At 36.0% G+C, this 19,074-nt stretch overlaps 1 protein-coding gene across 13 annotated transcripts in view; it reads right to left on the bottom strand.

Moving 5' to 3' along the window:
• The window catches only part of LOC309971473 (protein FRA10AC1), a 167,142-nt gene that overhangs the window by 10,596 nt on the left and 137,472 nt on the right, over positions 1-19,074 (bottom strand). For all 13 annotated transcript variants that reach the window (XM_082854475.1, XM_082854477.1, XM_082854472.1 and 10 more), the window contains 4 exons: positions 10,575-10,620; positions 8,413-8,526; positions 7,266-7,308; positions 5,344-5,462 (listed from right to left, as the gene is read on the bottom strand). In XM_082854475.1, the coding sequence (XP_082710601.1) occupies positions 5,344-5,462; positions 7,266-7,308; positions 8,413-8,526; positions 10,575-10,620 (322 nt within the window). The remainder of the gene's footprint in view (positions 1-5,343; positions 5,463-7,265; positions 7,309-8,412; positions 8,527-10,574; positions 10,621-19,074) is intronic.

Here is a 19,074-nt window from a genome sequence, read left to right as displayed (position 1 = left end):
ATTCTACTGGTGGTTTCCTTTCTTTGGTTTGGTTGTTAGGAAGGACAGTGACAAATCTATGATCTACTTTTGCAATTATGCAAGACTTTTTGGTAAATATTTGTCTGTATTAATTTTACCTCTAGCTTTACTTTCCTATTCTATCTTATTTTTCCATTATTTTGATTTCACCTTTAAAAAAATCTTATAGTATATATTTTTGTAAGTCATTGTGAATACTTTTTGGAATGTTGCAGGGAAGAAACAATAAAATTTGTAGCAAATATTCAATGAAATCCAATCTGATGAAAACTACAGGACTTACTAAAAATTGACCAGTAACAACCGTTGCTAACATTTGCTTTCTATGTACAAACCATATATTTAATTTGATCGATCAAAATCACCAAATGACAAGAGATCACTCAGTCTTGTGCAATATAAGCAACATTTCTTAAATTTTAATCCACCTCCCCAATTCTTTTTCTATCCCAACTTCATCCCTCTTGTTCTCTTCCTTCACACTTCATGATGTGAAGTTAAAATGTTTATCCACTATATTTACTGAAAAAAAAAAAATTATGCTCTTCTATACTTGACATAAGAAACTTTTAAATGTTCTAATATGGGGAAGAAATACACTTTTGCTCTTTTTTCTATGATTTTTCTCACACAGTACAAAAACAACAACAAAAATTTACATCAGAACAAGTTACAGTTTGTGGGAAACCTAAACTGTAAATAACTTGAATCTGTATACTTTTATTAAATAAAAACTTGATACTGTTGATAGAATTTTCTGATTTCACTGAGAGTGAATGTGATGAAAAACAAAAACAAAAAACCCAGCACTGTTTTGTCAAGAATCATCTTGCAGTGGTGTAACAACTATAGCTATAACTGGAATTCTTCCCAATAGTCTAGTGTATAGACTTGCAGGAAAGCACTTCACTGTCTTTTAATCTTTCCTGTTCCTTAGACTTATCACCCTAATTAAAATGTTAGATTCCTTTAGGGAGGGGTGTTTTATGCTCTTGTACAGCCTGGAATACCTAGCACAAAACATAAAAAATAATGAACACCTATAAAAAATAAATCTCATGTTGCTAGGACAAAAAAAACCAAAAAAATCCAAAAAACCCCTCATAGATTAGCTGCAATACAAACAATATTTTATCTACAGATGTTCAACATCTGAAAGCAGTTTACAAATAAATGCCTTTTCTTAATCTTTTAAGAAAAAAAAATTAAATAATCTTTCTTAATCTTTTTTGAAGATCATATACAGGTGAGAATTCTCTGTAATTGAAAATCACACAAAAAATTATGTCATAAAACAAACATTTTCAATTCTACAATGGTTTACCCAGTGAGGGAAACAGAAAAAGTACTGAAGATCTATTAAAGTAATCTAAAAAAATCATCATTATACAATCTCCTGCAGTAAGACCTCAGGGGAAATATTTCTGAAGGCTGCTAACTCAAAAAAGAACAGAAAACAGATGGAGAGTAACAACTCCTCCAACCTCCCTGGACAGGTCTCATAATTAGCCCAAGTTGTAGCATGAATGGCCCCTTAAGGCCAGACAAGAGGGTGTGAGAACTACAGGGTCAAGATTCCAAAGGAAGCCAAGGCCTGGACTGCAACAACTGCTTTATGTTGTTTCTTCACTCATACTTATTTCCTAGTCATCAGAGAGCAAATAAAAACATAGCTAAACTTCCAATGGCAAAAGAAATGTATTCTTCTCTGTCATCTTCTCTGTCATGTAAGGAACAATGATACCTGCTTCCAAGTGTCTATAGGTTAAAAAAAGGACACAGCTGGAACCAGAAGGAAGTTGTACGTTTGGGCTAAATGTTAAGAGAAACCTGCTAGCAATTACAGCTGTCTGAAACGTAAAGGAGTATTTTGGATAATGGGTACCTTTTCCCTGGAGGTGTTGAAGCTAAAGCAGAACAAATACATGATAAAGAGCAGTGCATCTTAACCTTTATTGTACATATGAATCATTCTGGGAACTTAAAGTGCAACTCTGATTTAGGAGGTCTGGAGGGTCTGAAATTATGCATTTCTAACAAGCTCCCAAGTGATGACAATGCAAAGGACCATGTTTTGAAAGGTGAAACCACAGAAAATCTTTTTGATCATGATTCCAGGGCTGATCTCTGATGTTCCTTTCAACATTGAGAAATTGGTTGATTTCACTGACTCACTCACCTAACACTTACTGAATGCCTACTATGTGGGGCAAGCACTGTGCTTAGGAACTGGGGATAGAGAATTAAACAAGTCACACAGTCCCTTCCTTCACAGAAAAATTATTACAAGAGTGATATGTATTTCTAAAGGAGAGTGCAGGATGCTATCAGAACGTGCTAAGAGGGACCTAATCTTGCCTGGAGGAGTGGGGTGAAGGGTGTCAGAAAATGCCTACCCAAGGAACTGAGCTTGGGGGCAGGATGGAGGTGGGAGGGGTAAGATCTTGAACTTCCTGCCAAGACAATTTACCTAAATACCCTGTTCTGTTCACACCTGCCAAAGCAGACTGGTCCTCAAAGTCAAGCTTTGATCTTTCTTACATTTCCTCTCTATCCATTCAGCTATCTAGCCATCCAATTATCCATCCATCCATCCACTTATTTAGCATTTTGTATGATGGTAACCTAAGGCTATCGGTGATGAGATCACACAGGGAGAACAGAGAGAATAAAGAGAAGCTGTGTAAGAGCCTTGAGCAATTCCAACAAGGGTAAGATGGAGGAGGAATTATAGTCAAGAGGCTGAGGAGAGGCTGAAAAGATAGGAAAAAGATCAAGAAAGTAATTGTTCTGAGGAATGCCAACAGTCCAAATGCAGCTGCGATATTAAGCATTTACTAATTACTATTCAAGTCTGGGCCAAATTAAGGTGGCCTGGCAAGAAAGTATCATATCAAGATCAACCTAATTCCAGATGATCGATCCCAGATGAGAAGATATTAAAGAGGTCTACATGGTTTTCCTAAAAGTTTGCTAAGATGTTGTCATTTTCTGCTTTATACCAAAGAAGCTGAAAAAAAGAACTATATCCTGTGCTCTCTGCTACGAAAGGTGCTCTGAATAAAGAGTATATAAGACACAGATGTCTCAATTCCACTCTGCTTTGGTTTTCTATCCATGAAGTTGCCCTGAAACAATCTTCAAGTCTTTCATTTTCTTATTCTTTATTATTTATGTCTTACCTGTGCTAGTGGGGTGCTAGGGATAAAGCAATGAACACAGCAGACAGAATCCCTGTTCTCCTTGTGTTTTATGTAACTGTCATATGTGTAATGAAGGAAAAGTTCCAAGGTTGTGAAAGCATTATAAATGGGAGTCCTAATTTAGATTCATGGTCAGGAAAGGATCCCTGAGGAAGTGACATTTAAGCTTAAATCTGAAGGATGAGTTAGGATGGGACTGGAGGTTTTAGAGAGGAAGCAGCACCTATACAGTCCTTAAACAGAAAGAAGTTTGGCATTTTCTAGAAACTGAAAGGCTATGTGGGTGGAGTGTGAATGTAAGGTGAAGAGTAGTGATAAACAAGCCTTGTATGCTGGATCATATAGAGCCTTTGGGCTTTGTCCAGATATTGATTATATCCTAAGAACATAGGAAATCACTACTAGATGGAGAATGGATTAAGGAGAGGGAGGTGGGATGACAAGACAGTGTTAGAATCAGTACGGATAATATAGTAGTAGCTTAGATGAGAAAACATGGTAGTTTGAACTAGACTAGAGAGAACATGAGAAATACATACCCTGGGGGTAAAACTGATAGTATTTACATAAGTAACGAGAAAAAAAGAAGGCATCAAGGATAATTTCCCGATTTCCGATATTAGTTTTTAGGTTGACAGAGGTATCACCTACCGAAATATAGAACACTAAAGGAAAAACATCTATAAGGAAGATCACATGCATATATATATTATAATTTGAGGGGTGCAACCCTAGTCCTGAGTATCCAGCTACCTAATTATCTGTTTTGGAGGTACTGAATAAACTTTTATAAGGCAGGGATTAGTTCTTCTTTAATTTGGAATATGCAATGATTAACATAGTATTATACTATGATATAAATATATTATATAATAGTAAATGCTACAAAATCCTCAGATATAATACACTAAATATTTTACTGGCACATGAGGATAAATAAAAATTTTTAAAAACTCAAATGAGATTCTCACACTTAATTAAAATTTATTTTGAAATTTGAAACATGATTTAGAGACAAAAAAGTATTCTGTTTCAAATACCATTTCTCAATAAACAATAGAATATCAGTATTTTTCCTCTCAATATCTATCAATTTTACCAAGTCAAAAACTTGGCGATACATATACTTGAATGTATCATGACATGTTAGAAGAAAAAAGTGTATGTAAGAACATAACATATCTAATGATCTTCATAGCTGGAGCAAGGCAGCCCTCTCCTGTTCAAGTATTATGTTAACACAGGCTGGAATCTAATTCAATCTACCATTACCTACCTAATTTAAGTCCAATTCACTCTAAGTTATAGTCAATTTGACTCTACTTTATTATGGACTAAAAAAGCAACTAGCAGTAACCTTCATAATAGCTAACTATGTACCAAGTACTATGCAAACTGCTTACATGCATTATCTCATTTCAACTTCTGAAAAATCCTATGACTTACTAGGTAAGATTATCATGACCATTTTACGCATGAGAAAACTAAGGCTTAGCTTAAGGACTGCTGAGGAAGAAGTAGCAGTTGACTTGGATTTGAATTTAACAGTTATTTACTAATTGTATGTGCACAGCACCATGTTAGGTTCCGAGGACATATACATATCAACCTCTATCATTTCAAGAAGCTCATAAGCTAGTGAGAAAAATCACACAGACCATGATAATTGAAATCACAGTGTTACAATGTTAAACTGACTTATAGGTTATGTACTGATTTACAGTGTTCAAAGTGCCTTTCACATCCTTATTTGATTCTCCACAATAAGCACCAGCAGTATAAAGAGCAGGTATTCATATCACCACTATGTACAAGAGAAAAGTGAAACTCAAGAAATTCAGTGACTTGCTCAAGGTAACAAGTCTGTAAGTAACAAATCCAGAAATTAGAATGCTGTTGCAATATTATACCATCTGCCAAAAATGAATCAAAACCAACCTTGTTATTGAAACTCCTGTAAGTTACTGTAAATTCATATCTAAATTCTCCAACCAGTTTCCTTTCAACTACTATAAAACAGAATTCTAAATGCATTTACTAATTAAATTCAACATTTGTGACATATGGCAGATTATACTTCATGTTCAGAAATAAATATTTTATTTTAATTCCCTTTTACCTTTATCCTTTTTCTTAGAGGATTCTTCTACAGAAGATAATCTGGATTTTTTATGTGATGACTCTTCACAATCTTTTCTGGCTTTATCCTTTCTTTTTTTTGACTTGACTTCTTTTCTCCTTTATGTTGAACAATATAAAGTTAACTTTTTCAACTGAATTTTACAAAAAATAAAAATCAATGGGTAAAAAAGTCAAATCAGTTAAAGTACTCATTTTTAAAATGTAGTTTACATAATAAGGAACCCTTAAATGAGTCTGTAAATATTTTAGGTTAGTATATTAATTAAAACAATTCTGTAAGATTATGAAGCCTGAACACTCTGACACAAAGGATTATTTTTATAAGTTCTGTGTATAAACCTTAGTAAATGTAAATCACAGTTTTTACTCATTTCTTTTCTATATTCTATCATTTAGCCATTCTAAAAAAATTACAAAATCAAATCTCATTTTCCTCCACATAATTCATATCTACCTACACTTTGAAAAAACACATACAAGAAAAAACCACTCTAACAGTTCTCAACCACCAGTAAATAGAAAATTCTTCTCTTAAGAATAAAGGAATACAGCAAAGGTATAATAGAACGAGGATGGAAAAGCTTACTGTTAACTCATATATCTACTTTAGACCACTTATCCTTTTACTGCTGTAGCTTTATCTCTTCTAGGCCAAGTTTACAAGGTTGTCAGTGCCATAGCTGGCAAACAACTGATTTTAATTGGTTAAGAAAAGAAACACTAAATAGGAAAAGGTGATAATGCTGAAACTGGGACTGGGAAAGAAGATGAAGAGACAACAGAGTGGATTACTTTCAAGAAACTTGCTTATCAGGCCTTTCAAATTAAGATACACCAAATACTACAATACTGTTTAAGACAGTAATAACTTCTTGCCTCTTGTAAGAATAATTTCAATCTTGAAATGAAGCTCGAAACTCAAGGTCAAATAAAACTTTGTTATCTTCCAGTATCATTGAGAGGGGAAATCAATTAATCTAAAAACTTTGCTAATTTTAAGAATTTAAAATTTTTTATTTATTTTTAATAGCTAAAATACTAGATAAGGCTCATTTAGAACACAGCTGATTTTAAATTAATATACTAATATATACATTTTATAAAGTTGCAGAATCTTACTGTTAAGACTTTCAAGTGTTACTCAGGACATGAAACTTGACCACTACAATCATGCCAGGTTACACAGATTTTGTCTGAACATCTGCAACGCCAGGGACTTCATTATGCTTGACTTACCATACGCCAGACACTGTGTCAAGCATTTTATATGCATTTTCATTTAATCCCCACAATAACCTTAGTATACTCATTTTTAGAGATAATAAAATTGAGTCTTACAGAGGTTACATAGCTTGCCCAAGAAGACTAGCAAGTGGATTAGCTGAGAGGAATATATAGGAAAGCCTACTATCTATATATACTGCACAATGCAGAACAATGATACTCCTACCCCATTCAGTATGGCAGACACAGTCTAGCTCATTCAATAGGAGCCGGATTTTAACATCTGAAATGAGTATAGAGGTATAATCCTTTGTAAGAATGACAAACTCTAATTAAAACAATGCTTAAATGAGACATAGGAATCACTTTATGAAGACCTGCTTTACAATATAGTTTTGAAGAATATTACAGTATCTGAACCCTGATTCCAAACCAAAAATTCTAGCATCTATCTACCACCCTGCACAGGCCTTCACATTTAAAACTGCTTGACTAGAGTTAGGCATGACGAACTTCCAGTTCCCTGGTTTATGTGGTCATATGGTAATTAGGCGGATTTTATATACAACCAACTAATCAAACATCAACCACTCAAGTCTACTTTAGACATCCAGTGCAGGTGACTACGTCCAAGAGTACTAAAATTAACAACCACATTTTAAAAGATCATATTACCTGTGATGAAAATTTAATTTAAAGGAACATTCTTGGCATAATCCTAAAAAAAAAAAAAAAAAGAGTAACAGCACAGAATTGCTAAATTTTAATAACTGCACTGCTACTTTACTTTTAATATCATAAATTGTCATTTTTCTTTACATTCCTTTACTGTAAGAGGGGAAACAAATAATCTGAAGAAAACAATCTGATTCTCTCCCACCTCAAAAAATGTATATATATAATAAAAATTGAATCAGAATGCTTGAGAAATTGAAAATATTCTGCCATTGCTTTAGAAAATGGTGCTGTCAAGTTATTCTAAAAGCAAACTGTTTCACAGGCAGAATTGTATCTCACATCAAAGACATCTAATAACAATAGTGTGGGTATAGTCATTTCCTCTGAAGTACTCTAAGAGTTTTCAAATGTAAAAGAACTTTCAAAAAAGTTCCTCTATTGTGGTCTCTTTTTTGCTTTAATCTCAGTTCACACTAGTTGACTCTTCCTCATAAGCACTTCCAGGAAGAACTCAGACACCAACCTTCATTGGTGTGTACCAAGTAGCATATGGGGAAATCCTTGATTTCTACCCAGAGTGGGCAGACACTCTAAGGGCACACGTATTTAGGAACCAGAGAAGGTTGTTAACATGAGGCAGAGAAGAAGCTGACACATAAAAGACTAGCTTAGGAGAAAAAAAAGAATAAGCAACAGATCCTAAAACATGTATATTAAGAGAAACTTCTGTATTCTGGGTTATAATCCTAAGCTTTTAAGACTAATATCAAGAAAAATCTGCCCTTCTAAAATTTTTTCTTTATTGACAGTCAATAAAGTCTACACCACAACAATATGGCTATCAGCTAATGCGAGATTTTATATTGCCTTTTCTGATACTTTGCATCTCACTCTGCACTGGTGACATTCTCAAATTAATGGAAAGAGGTCTTCACTTCACGAATTACTGGTTTACCTTTGGCATTAGAACTATTTCCCCTAATGTCACTCTTGCAACTTTCAGAAGCTCTGAGAAAAAAAGAGTTCCCAAGAAGATACATTAAAAATTTTTAATTGGATCTTAAATTAGCCTATATATTTTAAAATCTAAATTACTAGATAAACTTTGAAGAAATCAATCATACCCTACCTAAAATCAACTTACTTAATTTAACAAGCGCATTTCTCTTTTCACCATGCTCAATATAACCAAAATTAACTTCCCAACTCTTTAAGCCTTCTTTTTTATCACAACGTTTATTTCCACAGCAAAACTGGCCTGCAAATAAAGGAAGGAATATTAGCTATGATGGTTGGTGACAATATTTATCTATACAATCTGGTATTACCTCTGAAATTTACTCAACATACATACATAACATACATGACATACATATATAAATTCCTAGCTTTATAAAATAATCATTAAAAAACTGACCACAATAATTGTGGTATGTTCAACAATCAAATCAAATTGCTGAATGAACTGTTTAAAAAAAAAACAGTTCCAGAATTCTTTACCTGATAGATAGTTGACTATCTATCAAGTTGACTGTTTATATTAAAATACAGAGTTTTAGTGACTCCGTGTAAGGGAATCTTACACTTTGGAAGATGGAAGTACTAGAAAAGTGTACTCACTAATACCCTAAAAGAATATGTTCCAAAGTACATGCACTTATAACTGGGACAATCTTTTTCAATATTTAATAATATTAAAATTGATAAAAATTGAAATTTTTAATATGGCATTTAAGTACCAGCATAAAATGACATTTAAAACACATTTTAACTAGCATTTTGAGATTAAGTAGAATGAGTAATCAAACCTGATGCTCTAAGTTTTAGAATCACTTGACACTAAAATCAATGCCTTATTATCATATCCATTGTATATTAAAACCTATGCAAAAAAGGACTAATATTGATGATCCAAGAGGGAAAAAAAAAATAAACTACTCAACAATTATTAACTTCAACAGAAAAAGACAAGATCAAACTTATTTGCACAAACTAAAAAAAAGCATTTATATCTCAATAATTTGCACCAACAGGAACTGCCTTTTTTTATAAAAAAGAAACTGTCAAAATGAATTTTGAAAATTACCAGTTCAAAGGCTGATAACTTTTCTAAATTGGCATTGTTTCACTCATTCCAAATAAATACTTCATTAAATCTGTATGTGTTTAGCAATGGCTCTATTGTTAAAAAAGCACCAAGATTCAGTCAGAGCAAATAGCTTTCTTTCCCCTTCTCAAGTAAAACTTTTTTCAATTACATGAATTTAGAGAATGTCCATCAATTTTTTTTAAAGGCAGCATTACTTACTGTCACTTGAAAATTCCATTCAATAGAAGTATAAAATTTTAAAATTGTGGTACACATTTCAACAGTTCTCATTGTCTTAGGTAAAAGCACAAACTAAAATGTAATGCTAAGAAAAGTTTAAAATAGCTTTAAAATTATTCTTTTTCCTTCTCCTCTATAGTACCTTTAGGGCTGATCTTAATTTATGGAAGATGTATATGAGCCATACTGACAGCATAAATGTTTAATCATTTAAAAATGAAACTTTTATTTTCAAAGATTTTTAAAAGTTTTTAGTTTAAAATTATTTCCTTAATGTTCCTATGTAGTTTTCAGAAGCATTAACACTTAAAATGCAATCACCAATAAAGAGCTAATTTTATAGCGTGAGACAGTATAAAGATTAACACTTAAATGCAATCACCAATAATACAAAGCTAATTTTATAGCATGAGACAGTACAGAAATATTAAATTTTCAGAAAAATTTTATGAATAGATTACAATGCATAGAAAAAGCATTTACTGATTGTCTACCAAATGCTTGTTCTTTTTCTGTAAGACTAAATATTTGGGCTCAAACTCAGTGACTCCCTAAGAATAAGAACTAGCCTGTCTAAAAATTATTAGGTTCAAAGTAATATTTAATTTCTATCTGCAAAATGTGGATTTGACTGGAATACAGTAATACCAACACATTATTCCAAAAATTAATAGAGAAAAATTCAAGTATTCATCTGTTGATAGTTTCCTTCCTAGGAAACTTTTAACTCTTTGAACATTTTCTACTTATCTGCAATTGAATATCCTAGAAGCAAAAATTCTAAACGTAAAAACCATTAAAGCATTATATTCTGAACTTTGTTAGCAATATATCATTAATACACCTTCTCTAATTTTACTTTGTATTTTGTAGATAATCACTTATTGTATACATTAGGAATAATCTTACCCAGTGACTTTAATAATATAACAAAATAACCTTATCCTATTAAAAACTAAAATAAAAAAAAGAATTACCTTTCCCTGAAATTACTTCTTTTTCTACTCGCCACCTAAATCCAAACTGACAAGAAAAAAAAAATACATTTATGCCAGAGTAAATTTAAACAATATTTAAATTGTAGATAAATCTTATCATGGAGCCAACAATTAACATAATGACACTTACTAATCTAAAAAGTAAACCTAATTCCCCTCATGATAGTTTTTTCTCTCCTTATAGGATTCCAGGTACTTAAAAGTACATCTGAACAATCACCAACTTCTCTGTTAAGGAATAATCCTCTTTACTTTTTTTTTTTTTTTTTTTGCGGTACACGGGCCTCTCACTGTTGTGGCCTCTCCCGTTGTGGAGCACAGGCCCCGGACGCGCAGGCTCAGCGGCCATGGCTCACGGGCCCAGCTGCTCCGCGGCATGTGGGATCTTCCCGGACCGGGGCACGAACCCGCGTCCCCTGCATCGGCAGGCGGACTCTCAACCACTGCACCACCAGGGAAGCCCCTCTTTACTTTTTAAAAAAGTTTATTTATTCATTTTTGGTTGTGTTGGGTCTTCATTGCTGTGTGCGGGCTTTCTCTAGTTGCTGCGAGCGGGGCCTACTCTTCATTGCGGTGCACAGGCTTCTCATTGCAGTGGCTTCTCTTGTTGCAGAGCATAGGCTATAGGTGCATGGGCTTCAGTAGTTGTGGTGTGTGGGCTCAGCAGTTGTGGCACACAGGCTTAGCTGCTCCGTGGCATGTGGGATCTTCCTGGCCCAGGGCTTGAACCTGTGTCCCCTGCATTGGCAGGTGGATTCTTAACCACTGCACCACCAGGGAAGTCCGATCCTCTTTACTTTTAGACTTCTTATTAAAAGTTATAGGTGCCAGGCACAAGGTATGTAAATTAACAAAAAATATATACTGTTCTATGACACTGACAGAAAAAAAAGAAGTTCTAGTACAATAAAGAAGCAGTATACTATAATATGAGAGTACAGTCTTTGGAGTCAGATTGTTTGGGTTTATGTCTTAGCTCCATCGCTTCACAGCTTTATAATACTGGACAAGTTATTTAATCTATTTGTGGCTCAGTTGCCTCATATAGAGATAATACGAGTACTACTGCTTTGGGTTAAGACGTTTAAATGGAATAATACATATAAAGTACTTATAATAGTATCTGGTGTATAGTACACCAGGGGTTAGCAGATAATGGTCTACAGGCCTGCTGCCTATTTTTATAAATAAAGTTTTAATGGAACACAACCACAACCATTCATTTGTATATAGCTCTTTTCCCACTACAACAGAATAGTAATGAACAGGAAAGAGCAATGGTACCAGTCTGGAGCCCTAAAGTGGAAAGTTGTTAAATTTCCCTCCAGATTCCTAAACGTAACTTTATAGTTGACCCTTGAACATGGGGTTTAGGGGCACTGACCACTACGCAGTTGAAAATCTGAGCATAAATTTACACTTAGCCCTCCAGATCCAGGGTTCCACGTCTGCAAACTGAACCAACACAGACTGTGTAGTACTATAGTACGTACTTAGTGAAAGAATCCGCACAGTTCAAACCCACGTTGTTCAAGGGTCAACTGTTATTTGCTTTTTGGCTAAAAATGATAGTGTTAAAATGTTTTCTCCACTATCTTATAAGACTCACATTCATATGCTAAATTATTATTTTAGTAAATAGTTTAGTTTTCTATTCAATTTACCATATAGTTAAAAGCTCAGCTCTAGAATCATGCTGACCCAATGCAAGTTCTATCATTTATTAACTAGCTGTGAGGTTGGGAAAGTTACTTAATTTCTCAGTCTATTTCCTTTTTATGAATAAAATCCTAATCTCATAGGTTGTTGTAATTAAGAAAGATAATTCAGATGAAGCGTTCAATGCCTGGTTAATTTTGCTTATTTTTATTTTATTTTTTAATCATCTATTATTTGAATTAGGCAATTCTGTATTTTAAACGCAAATGAGGGCTCGAAATATTTCAAAATATTCTAACTGAAAATAAAATAAAATTCCCCAGTCTAGGAAAAAAAGAAATAAAAAATTCAAAATAACTCTGTATTTAATTCTATTTTTAAGCCCATACATCTATGTGAGGACTGTTTGTCATCCAAAAGATGTTGGAATGTCTACTGAAGCATAGTCAAATGTGTACAGCAACAGTTCCCAAACTTTTTCTTTCACTCATTAATCTATTCAACAAATAATTATTAAGCAACTACTTACTGGCTTGGCACTCTGCTGAGAGTATAAAGTGATTATTAAAATAAGTGTCTGTCACCAAGAAGGTTATAATCTTATGGCGGATAAGAAATGTAACAACTACAATATGTCCTACTAGTTAAAGATTGCATAGAGGTTTTGCCTCAATGTTTTTCTATTCTTCCCTGACAAATATTCCTGTTGATACATTGGATTAAACACTTGAATTACTCAGGGTGTGGTGCTTAGCCTCCTTTTCTTCTCACTCTACCCTCTAGAACAAGGAGGTCACACATGCAAGCAATAAGAGAGAAGTATCCTGACTTCCTGACAACACAAAGTTCCATGACCATCCACCTGGACTTTTATGGGAAAGGAAAACAAACTTGTAGTTCATTTAAGCCACTGTTATTTGGAACTGCTTGCTGGTCCCTGTAGCTGAATCTTACCCTAACTGATACAATGATCCAACCAAATTCTCAATGATGAAAGGGAAAAAGCAACAAAGAAGGAAATAGGGGTGTGAAACAAAGGCTGGAATTCACTAAAAATGCCCTAAGTATCTACTATATATATTAGGCACTTAGCTAGGAGCTTGTTAATTAAAAATGAATAAAACACTGCCTTTGTGTAAGTAAAACTATGAGAAAATGCATAGTAGCAAGAAAGTCAACAGCATTACTCTTTCTCCAAAATACTATGCCAAAAAAAACAATCATTATCTTTGCCAAGAAGATCCCCCTGGTATGTGTGGAGCAAGATCTGGGAAATCTCTCTACCTTTCCCTCTATTTTACCGTGAACTTAAAACTGCTCTAAAAAACAGCCTTAAGAAAAAAGATGTCCCTCTCTCCATATTTCCTATTTCTCTAGGATCTATACTCAAAACCTGCAAGTCATATGTGATTTCTTACTTGCACTTACCCTGGTATCTAACTAACTCATCATGTTCTAATAGAAAATCACAACTTGTTTCAAGATTATGCATTTTATTTATTTAAATTATTTATTATTTTTTTTGGCTGCATGGGGTCTTTGCTGCTGCATGCGGGCTTCTCTAGTTGTGTCGAGTGGGGGCTACTCTTCGTTGCGGTGCACGGGCTTCTCACTGCGGTGGCTTCTCTTGCTGCGGAACACGGGCTCTAGGCGCGCGGGATTCAGTAGTTGTGGCTCATGGGTTCAGTAGCTCCATGGCATGTGGGATCTTCCCGGACCTGGGATTGAACCCATGTCCTCTGCACTGGCAGGCGGATTCTTAACCACTGCGTCACCAGGGAAGTCCCTATGCACTATAAAGTATGATTTCCAGTAATATACTGTGTTTTTATAAATGGGGAATACAGGGCTTCCCTTGTGGCGCAGTGGTTTAGAGTCCGCCTGCCGATGCAGGGGACACAGGTTCGTGCCCCGGTCTGGGAAGATCCCACATGCTGCGGAGCGGCTGGGCCCGTGAGCCATGGCCGCTGAACCTGCGCATCCGGAGCCTGTGCTCCGCAACGGGAGAGGCCACAACAGTGAGAGGCCCGCGTACCGCAAAAACAAAAATGAAAACAAAATAAATGGGGAATACAAATATTTAACTATTTATTTATATCCACTTTGTTCCGTCAACTATAGTTATTTTTTGAGGGCAGACACCATGCTTTAACCCACAGCACCCAGCCCAGTCCTATATAAATACTGGAAGACAATCAACAAATGAACCAGGGTTGAAAAAGTTTTGTTATGTGCTCCTTGAAAGACTTATACTTCACCTGCAACTTGCAGTATAATACCTTCAAGTAACTCCAACTGCTGTGATGCTTTTTGGATTCAATATGGTCAGTAACTATTAGAGATGAGAGCTAGTTTACAAGAAACTGAGGAAGTTTTAGGGATACATCAAGTGCTGGGGTTTGTAAACAGGGTTATAAAAATGCACACTACTACTATCTATAAGAATATTGTAAAGCAACCCACATGTTAAAGGCACTAGTGAAAAATTATTAAACCAATTATGGTTCTGAGATTTAACTATTAAAATGAAAAGAAATCCTTCGGATAAACAAATCTAAGATAGCTTTTTAGGGACTTCCCTGGTGGCGCAGTGGTTAAGAATCCGCCTGCTGATGCAAGGGACACAGGTTGGAGGCCTGGTCCAGGAAGATCCCACATGCCAACTAAGCCCATGTGCACAACTACTGAGCCTGTACTCTAGAGCCCGAGAGCCACAACTACTGAAGCCCACGCACCTAGAGCCTGTGCTCCGCAACAAGAGAAGCCACTGCAAGGAGAAGCCCACACACCGCAACAAAGAGTAGCTCCCACTCACCCCAACTAGAGAAAGCCTGTGAGCAGCAACGAAGACCCAACGCAGCCAAAAATAAATTAAATTTTTTTTAAAAACTTTTTAAATAGGTTGTCTTAATACAATACAGATGTACACTATCCAAAACATACAGATTTATGCAACATTCCTTCCCCTCCCATTTCAAACAGATCATTTGTTTCTGGGTCAATTTATCTATCAGTAGCTAAAAATGTGAAAAATGAGATAGGAATAAAAATCATCCTAGAGGAGGCGATCAAAATGGCAGAGAGACATGGAGCTCACCTCCTCCCACAAATAAAACAAAAATACATCTACTCGTAGAACAATTCTCAGAGAATACCTACTGAAAGCTTGAAGATCCTATACAACCAGAGCTGAAAGAAAGATCCCCACATAACTGGGGAAGACAAAGGGAACAGGGAGAAGAAGAGGAATTGGGATGAGACCTACGCCCCTGGTAGGGAGCTGTGAAAAAGGAAAGGTCCCCTCACCCTGGGAACCTCCTTCACCAGCTGGGAGGTCTGCTGGGACAGATAGGGAGCTTCAGAGGCTCGAGAGAAGAGCATGGGAGCTGGTCTGCAGCCCTGCAGGGTAAAGAAAGACCAGTATAGACGGTCCCCGCCATGTCGCTGCACTTCCTAGCCAGAGACACGTGCCTGAAGTGCACAGCAACTGGGTAGTGAAACTTGGGCTTCAGTGGACAGACCTGGGAAGAGGACTTGGCTTGGCTGCGTGGAGACAGCCTGAAGGGCCAGGAGTGTGGCTTGGGCCAAAACTGGGGGTGTGCACAGGACAGAGAGTGGTTCTGCCACAGCAGGCTCATTATCAGCATGCTTGCAATGGGGCACAGCTCCGGCCACTGCGGGTTTTGCAAACTCTGTGGGTGCGCGCACGCGGAGGCAGGGCTGAAGTCTGAGCCAGTGACTGGAGCTCCCACAGTGCGCACACCTTCAGGAGGTTTTCCATCAGTGGCTTTGTAAGCATGCATACGTACCTAAGGGACCTCCAAGCCCATTACCAGTGCTCCCACAGAGGAACCAGCCACTGAAGGCAGGGCCAACAACACTGATCTTTGTGGGCGCATGCACCAGGTGGCAGGCAGCATCACAGTTGCACGTTCCAGTGGACAGCTCCTGGGGAAGAATACACAGCAGCTCCTTTCCCAGAGAGAGTGCTCCAGTCCCACCTACCTCACACTGCAGCTTAGAACCTGACCTGGGTGGGGGCTTCTACTCCTACAACTGGGGAGCAGACCCTGCCCCTGACAGGGCTGTGACAACCACAGAGCAAAGAGGAGGCCCTACTCAACATCCAGTGCAGGCTCTGATCACAACACCACCAAACACACTGCCATCAAGGGGACAAGGGCCAACAGACCCTGAGAAAAGATATGGCAAGAATCCTACCAAAAACAACCCTTGCACCAAGAATACTGGATTCCCACAGTCTACACAGGGTTGCTCTGACATAAAAACAGCCACAGTAGATAACTGTTTCTCCTAAATTCATAGAGTCAAAGAAATATAAGTAAAATGAAAAAACAAAGGAACTATTTCCAATTGAAAGAACAAGAGAAATCCCCTGAAAGAACAACGGAACAGACTTCTCCAGTCTACCCGACCCCAAGCTCAAAAAGGAGGTAATAATAATGCTGAAGGAATTAAGAAAGACTATTGATAGAAATGCAGATCACCATAACAAGGAACTAGAAACTATAAAGAGGAGCCAATCAAAATTAGACAACCCAACTGCCAAGATGAAAACCAAGCTAAAGGAAATAAATAGCAAACTAAATAAGGTAGAAGAATGAATAAGTGATCTGGAAGACAGAATAATGGAAATCACCCAATCAGAAAAGCAGACAGAAAGACAAATGAAAGAAAAAAATGAAAGCAACATATGAGATTATGGGATAATATAAAGCATGCCAATCTATGCATAAAAGGAATCCCAGAAGAAGAAAGAGGAAAGGGAATCAAAAATTTATTCAAAGGAATTATGGCTGAAAACTTCCCAAACCTAAAGAAGGAAACAGATATCCAGATACAGGAAGCACAGAGGGTCCCAAACAGACCTACTCCAAGATATCATAATGAAAATGGCAAAAGTTAGAGAGGATTCTAAAGGCAGCAAGATAAAAACAAAGAGTCAGTTACAAGGGAACCGCCATAAGGGTATCAGTTGATTTCTCTACAGAAACTGTGCATGCCAGAAGGGAGTGGCAAGATACATTTAAAATCCTGAAAGGGAAAAACCTGCAACCTATGATACCCTACTCAGCAAGATTATCATTAAGCATGGAAGGAGAGAGAAAGAATTTCTCAAAGAAAAAAATAAAAGAATACAGCAACACTAAACCTACTCTATAAGAAATACTGAAAGGTGTTCTCTAAATAGAAAAGAAACAGGAATCTATAAGAAATGGAAAATCACAATAGAAAAAGTAAATATATAAAAAGATTGAAGACTACTTAAATTAGGCAGTACATAGATTAAAGAAACAATCAAAAAATTCTGTGAAAGCGATTATAATTACAATGAACAGCAAAAAGATAAACATGAAGATGAGAAACAGGACATCGAAACTACAAAATGTGGAGGAGGGGAGTAAGAAAATGTAGATCTTTTAGAAAGTGTTTGAGCTGTTATGACCACCAGTCTAAAGCAAGTAGATAGAGTTATGGGTTAACATACTTGAAAATCAGGGTAACCACAAATCAAAAACATACAACAGATTCACAAAAACCAAAATGAAAGGAACTCAAGCATAATACAAAAGAAAACCATCAAAGCACAAAAGGAAAAACAAAAAGAAGAAAGGAACAAAGAATACAAAATCAACAGGAAAACAAGGTTTAAAATGGCAATAAATACACTTATCAATAATTACTTTAAGTGTCAATGGACTAAAAACATCAATCAAAGGACACAGAGTGGCAGATTGGATAATAAAACAAGAACCTATAATATGCTGCCTACAGGAGACCCACTTTAGGGCTAAAGACACATATAGATTGAAAGTGAGGAGATGGAAAAAGATATTTCATGCAAATGGAAATGACAAGAAAGCGAGGGTAGCAATACTCATACCAGACTTTAAAACAAAGGCCATAAAGAAAGACGAAGAAGGACACTATATAATGATAAAAGGATCAATACAAGAAGAGGATATCACACTGGTTAACATATACACACACAATACAGGAGCACCTAGATACATGAAACAAATACTAACAGACATAAAGGGAGAAACTGATGGGAATACAATAATAGTAGGAGACTTTTAGCACCTCACTCACATCAATGGACAGATCTTCCAGACAGAACAGCAATAAGGCAACAGAGATCCCAAATGACACAACAGAACAGTTAGACTTAATTGAAATCTACAAGATACTACATCCAAATAAAGCAGAAAACACATACTTTTCAAGCACACATGGAACATTCTTTAGGATAGACCACATACTAGGACACAAAACAAGGCTCAACAAATTTAAGAGGATAGAAATTATTTCAAGCATCTTTTCTGACCACAACCACATGAAACTAGAAATCAAAGAGAAACGAGGAAAAAAACTATTACATGGAGACTAAACAACATGCTACTAAAAACCAATGGGTCAACAATGAAATCAAAGAGGAAATAAAAAATATCTTGGGACAACAACAATGAAAACACAACCATACAAAATCTATGGGATGCAGCAAAAGCAGTCCTTAGAGGGAAGTTCATAGAGATTCAGGCCTTCCTCAAAAAACAAGAAAACTCACAAATAAACAACCTAACCTACCACCTAAAAGAACTAGAAAAAGAAGAGCAAATAAAACCTGAAGTCATCAGAATGAAGGAAATAATAAAGATCAGAGAAGAAATAAATAAAATAAAGATTAAAAAACAACAGAAAAATCAATAATAGCAAGAGCTGGTTTTTTGAACAGATAAACAAAATCAACAAACTTCTGGCCAGGCTCACCAAGAAGAAAAGAGAGAGGACCCAAATA

This window comes from Leucopleurus acutus (genome assembly GCF_964270905.1).
Source record: "Leucopleurus acutus genome assembly, chromosome: 14".
NCBI classification, from domain to species: Eukaryota; Metazoa; Chordata; class Mammalia; order Artiodactyla; family Delphinidae; genus Leucopleurus; species Leucopleurus acutus.
This window is presented reverse-complemented; position numbering and strand designations above follow the sequence as displayed.